This window comes from Macrosteles quadrilineatus, unplaced genomic scaffold (genome assembly GCF_028750875.1).
Source record: "Macrosteles quadrilineatus isolate MER2022 unplaced genomic scaffold, UCM_ALF_1.0 Scaffold_1__1_contigs__length_201487025, whole genome shotgun sequence".
Classification (NCBI taxonomy): domain Eukaryota; kingdom Metazoa; phylum Arthropoda; class Insecta; order Hemiptera; family Cicadellidae; genus Macrosteles; species Macrosteles quadrilineatus.
In genome coordinates this window covers 25,903,703-25,909,702 of record NW_026542594.1, presented here as the reverse complement: position 1 = coordinate 25,909,702, position 6,000 = coordinate 25,903,703, and the positions used below count along the sequence as shown (strand labels likewise).

General features: G+C 32.5%; 1 protein-coding gene across 2 annotated transcripts in view; it reads right to left on the bottom strand.

Moving 5' to 3' along the window:
• Positions 1–1,253: 1,253 nt before the first annotated feature.
• The window catches only part of LOC129005355 (probable ribonuclease ZC3H12D), a 40,922-nt gene continuing 36,175 nt past the window's right edge, over positions 1,254–6,000 (bottom strand). For both annotated transcript variants that reach the window (XM_054434221.1, XM_054434229.1), the window contains one exon: positions 1,254–1,577. In XM_054434221.1, the coding sequence (XP_054290196.1) occupies positions 1,481–1,577 (97 nt within the window). In that variant the 3' untranslated portion in view covers positions 1,254–1,480. The remainder of the gene's footprint in view (positions 1,578–6,000) is intronic.

Genomic DNA, 6,000 nt, shown 5'->3' with positions numbered 1-6,000 from the left:
ATTTTGTGTTAAAATTATGGGAATTTCACTATTTTTCCCGCCGTCACGGGATTGAGAACTTTAGAGCCCTCTCCCGACATTCTACGACTTCCCAGTCACCCACAATTTTGACGCAATGACTCGGCTTACGTAATTAATATACAGGGTGATTGGTACTCGGTGTGGCAAAAATTTTTTGGTGTAAGTACAAAGTAAATGAAGTGTGAATGATGCATATCAAATGTTCCAAGTCTAAAAATTAGCTTCCCAAAAAATTATTTTATGTTTTTCAAAAATAACCATGCTTTTAAACTTAATACAGCGATTTCTCAATTACCTGTATATAGATTTGAGTAGATAATGTCATTTTCGTGTTCTACATTAAAGTTTGAAAAAGAATAGTAAAAATTACGGAGGATCAGTTGTAAAAACTCCATTGCAAATAGATTCAAAGATAAAAATTAAGATGTTTGATAAAAATTTAAAAAACAATGGTCTATAGCATTTTTCACACCCTGTATACAAGAAAGTGTCGGAATATGTTAAAAACTGCGACATTTTATAAGCTTTAAAGCTTTTTTAAATTTTTATCAAACATCTTAATTTTTATCTTTGAATCTATTTACAATGGGGTTTTTACAACTGATCCTCCGTCATTTTCTATTATTCTTGTTCAAAATTTAATGTAGAACACGAAAATGACATTATCTACTCAAATCCATATACAGGTAACTGAGAAATTGCTGTATTAAGTTTAAAAGCATGGTTATTTTTGAAAAACATAAAATAATTTTTTGGGAAGCTAATTTTTAGACTTGGAACATTTGATATGCATCATCACAGTTCATTTACTTTGTACTTACACCAAAAAATTTTTGTCACACTGAGGACCAATCACCCTGTATAGATGATGGCGACCATATGAAGGTAGGTATTTTAAGCCAAGTATGAATGCAGCAGAGGCCTAAGAGATTATAAGATCGGAAATAAGAGAAGCCTTTCTTGGATTTATATACAGAATAATTTCCCAAAAGTGTAATGGAAATTGAGTGGACAATTTAGTAATGCACCAAGTACAGACACACATTTGACAAAGTAAATACATGTAGATAACATAATAGTTGTACAGCCAAAACCACCTGTTCTCCACAACCCTAATTTCAGTTTTCAAATATCAGTGCTCCTTTCAGAATGTTGTGAGCTGAGGCAATGTTCAATGTTGGGCAAGTTAACTTAGTAAGTAGTTGGGTTGGGATAAAACAATGATACATTCATTAAAATTGTTATCATACGAAAGAAAATGGTTATATTTAATTTACACAGCAAAATAAATAATTTAAAACGCACAATAATTAACAAATTAATTTCACTAACACAATTTCAAATCATATTTAACGTTTTTAAACAAAACAATACAAAAACTAAAATTTTTACTATATGTATACACACTTGACTTTATAAATACATTGTACTTGACATTGGAAACAAACACATTTCCCCTTCAAAACCTCAAGAACTCCTCCAATGTGGGACCTGATCTTCCGAGGGGATCCACGGGGAACATGAGAAAGTCATCAACCCAGGTAAACATAAGAAGTCTGCAACACAATAACCGTAGGCTATTAACATCTAAGATTAGAATAAAAAATCAATAGTTTTTCAACTCTTTTAAGATTTTATTTTTGTTTCTACTAGCTGACAAAAAGGTTTGATAGCAATGTCAGATAAACCGAAAAAGCTACAACTTAATGGTACAAAAAAATAATAAAAAAAAACATTGAAAAATATTTAATCATCTAAGGAAAGGGAACTATTTCAGTTTACCTAATAGAAATGTTTAGAAACATTTTTATTTGAAAGAACATTTCCAGCTGAAAGAAATCATTAGACCCAGGTCTAATTTTAGCCAGCCTCCAAACTTAGTCTTTGTTGCCTTGGTTTTGTATTATAATCTTTCAGACTGGAAAGATTATAAGATCAAAATTAAAGAATAAAAGATTATATCTTTCAGTTTGCATTCCCAATGGCGGTGGAGTGTATTGATCTATAATGAACAATTTTAGTTATTTAACTATATTGTTTGCTACCTTCAGCATTTGTTCTTGCAGATGTGTTTTGATTCCTCCAATATATTTCATCACAGTGTGTGGCGGCAAAGGGAGATGGGATATTCTATTTATACATTATACAGTATGTACACAGCACGTATATAGAGAACGATTCCGCGACATAAACTTACAGAGTTGTGCTGTGTATATATTGTCAGGGACGGATTTCTCACTAGGCACACTAGGCTAGTGCTGCCGCTTACGGGTGCCTTTTCACCACACTACGATGTTTTTAGCTGTTTTACAAACGTTAATTGGAGGGTGAAAGCTACTTAATTGCTTTCCATAACCGAAATGGCAGCTGTCATCGTCATTGGGGGCCGATTAGGTTTTTCCGGTCCTAGGGTCACAAAACCAGCTGTTCGACATAAAACATCAATGTATATAAAAAAATACACAAGCAATATCCATATGCATTTTATGTCACCGTTGCCTAGCAACTATTTATTAGTATTTTTGCTGGTTCCCGTTCTTCTAAATATTTCTTCACATAGCCTTAAAGTTGTAGGTGTGTTAACTGTTAATGTGCATTTATTGAGTGAAAATGGCAACTTAAGACTCAATTTTGTATAGTGTGGTGAAAAATGGCGTTCGTACCACAGGCCGAAAAGGTTTAGCAGCTCTCAACTTCGTCTTGAACTTAAAAACAACGCTCTCGTGTTGCAAAACCTCATTTTCAGTCCTAGGTACAAAATATACTATGACGGATGTCTGAAGGGGGCGGCACTAAGAATAGTGCCTATGACTAGGGGTGAAATATGTATAAATCCATCTCTGTATATTGTGCTGTGTATAAAGTGTATAATGTCTAAATATAACTTCCTGTCTCCCTGAGGATGCCACACACTGTTAGCCCAGTCATTTAATGCCTTAAAAAATCTGGAAATTGCTTTAAAATGTCCTCCTATTTAAAATGTCCTAAAATGTCTATTTTAACACACCAAAAAGCTCCGAGGCGCCATCTTGGATTTTATATCCTAAATACATATCTCGAAAACTATCACCTTTTTGTATAACTATATTAAATTAGGAAATTAAAGAAGATTAAATTTCCTACAAGAAAAGTATATGATGTTTGGAGTATATGATTTTGGTTCAACCAGTAGGATATTTTATTAATTTACTCCTTCAATCAGGAATACATGTAAATTTGTATTTAAAATAAATGCTAAATGTGGCAAAGCCTATCCACCTAAGGTCAATATAACCGATATTCATAAAATACTGATAGCATTTATTGTAATTTGACACTTTAATCATAACAATTTTTGCAATATTACGGCAAGGGTGAGAACACAAAAAGGTTGTAATTTAAGAAACTGTAACAAATAATGCGGTTATTGTGACTATTGACCTTATAGGCTTTGCCACTTTTAGCATTTATTTTACATGTATTCCTAATTGAAGGAGTAAATTAATAAGATATCCTACTAATTTATCATATCCTGTAAACAGTTCAACCAAAATAGTTACATCATATACTTTTCATGTAATGAAATTTAATCTTATTTAATTTTCTAATTCAATATATTATACAAAACATTAATAGTTTTAGAGATATTAAGGAAACCCCTAAAATCTAAGATGGCGGCCACTTCCCAACCACCCACCCTCGGAGTTTTTTGGTGTGTTAAAATAGGCACCTAGGAGGGACATTTAAAAACAATTTCCAGAACTATAAGATTTTTTACATTTTTCAAGCATATTTTAAATATAAAATGACTGGGCTATGTGGCAAAATATATTGGAGAAATCTAAAAACACATCTGCAAGACCAAAGGCTAAAGGTAACAATAGTTCAATAACTAAAGGTTCTAGTTTTTGCCACTGGGAAAATACATAAAATGCTTGTTTCTTTACAATATTCATTGTAGGAAAATATCAGAAGTTATCCCAATGTATTTAAATACAAACTTTACAAACTGGAGAATCTTATTTGTCGTTAAATAAAAGTCGAATTCCGACTGTCACCGCTCACTGCAATTAAGTGACCGTGGGAGACGATGAAGATAATTTAAAGACCTTGGACAATGTACAAGATTTTGCAGAGATAGCGGAAAACGGTGATGTTGTTTCCGTGACCGCTTTATTGTTATATGCCACACAAATGGACTTAGTTGTGTGACAGAAAATATTTTTCTTTGTGAATAAGTAATGCAAAGTGCCAAGTTATTGCAGAATGAACGGTTTGATGAATCATAGGATGTTTTCCAAAATGCAACACGATGAGCTGGTTTTTGAAGGTAGGCTTTCCAAAATTTGTGTTTTTACTAACAATAATACAAAAATAACAATGACATCTTAGTAATATTTTTTTGTAATTAATTTGTTACTGTTTACATTTTATTTTTAGGGTTTTTTAAAGCCCGTAATACATAATAATACAAAAATAATAGTGTTACTGTACCAATGTTATATCATTTTAAAGAGAATTTCATAAGGAATCAGAGGGGAAAAATTATTAGTCTTTGGTAAATATAGCTTAAGTTATAGCAAATTTTGTAGAGTAAAATTTGCCCTTGGCTGTTTTTGTATCTAAATAGTAAAAAAAGGTGGCGGCAAAAGGGTTAAAACTGAGATAGAACTTAATCACAGGACCTAGAGAGTCCCCTTAACTAGTTTTGTGAGCCCTTATTTGCCCAGGTATCTGAAAGTTGAATCATACTAAATTAAGTTAAAATGTAGATTTGCCAAAATTTTCCAAGTTCAAATTATTGAGCGGAGCGAGCGAAGCTCTTATACACTGATTCTTATGCATCAAATTTCAAATTTTGCATGGCGATAAAGACCATATCGGTGAGTGCCAACATCTATATGGCGTTAAAAAAAATCTCAGGAATCCGCCCCAAAGGGTCTCAAAGTTTTAATGTAATCCTTATGGAAGCAGTATTTGACACATAAACAAAGGCATACGATCAGCTGTTGGCTTTTGAATGCAGTAGATCAAGAATACCTTATAGTATTATCACAGCCTCCTACAGGCCGCGGTCAGCGAGAATTGGCAACGTCGCACTGAGCATTAACTCCCGGCCATTTCACTATTACAGTAGTACGGAACTAGTGGTCGCGGTTTAAATATACTGCATTTTTACACCCTTACAATTGAGATAAAATTTTGAAATTTGGTACAGAGCTAGGGAGTAAACCCTTCATGTCAATGGTTTGGTTTTGAAAATTAAAATTTAATTTGGTAGTATATATATATATATTTAATTAACACGTTAGAACAATTTTGGAAATGTGAAGTGAAAAAGTTAGTCGCCTACTAAAATTTCTGTTTCTTGGTCAGAGAAATTTTGTCTGTGAGAAAGTTGTAGATAATTAAATATACATTACTATTTGCATTTAACTTTTCCTTCTATCATGCATAGTTTTGTTAAAATTTTGGGTTGAACAGAGCGACCAAATCTCAGTTTTATGGCGCGGCGCGTTGCGCTGCCCGCAAGCTGTAATGTAGTATCGCATAGCTAATAATAATTAATTAATGTCGGCCAACAGAATTATTTCAAGCAGGTTAATATGCCTTTTGCTTAACCACAAGAATATTACTTTTGTATCAAATTACGGCACGACTTAATGTCTTCATAATTAAATACCGTAGCCTAAAACAAAAATGCATTTTTGTTTTAGTTTTAATAATTTTGCTGTAGTTTATTATGAATTTTAAGTATGTGTTTTATTTACACGTTATTATGTAGTATTATGAGAAGTAAAAATATTACTTCATTCATTCTGTTATTGCGCATCCATTAATAACTAATCCATTGATAATATTCCTGCAACAGACAATCGGAAGGCGGGGCTAGCGAAAACTTTTAATTTAGTATTGCATTACATTTAGCAGAGGCATATCAACGACGGATCAAATCTACATTCTTAAAGAGTCAATAGCAAAGTATTATGAATTCAACAA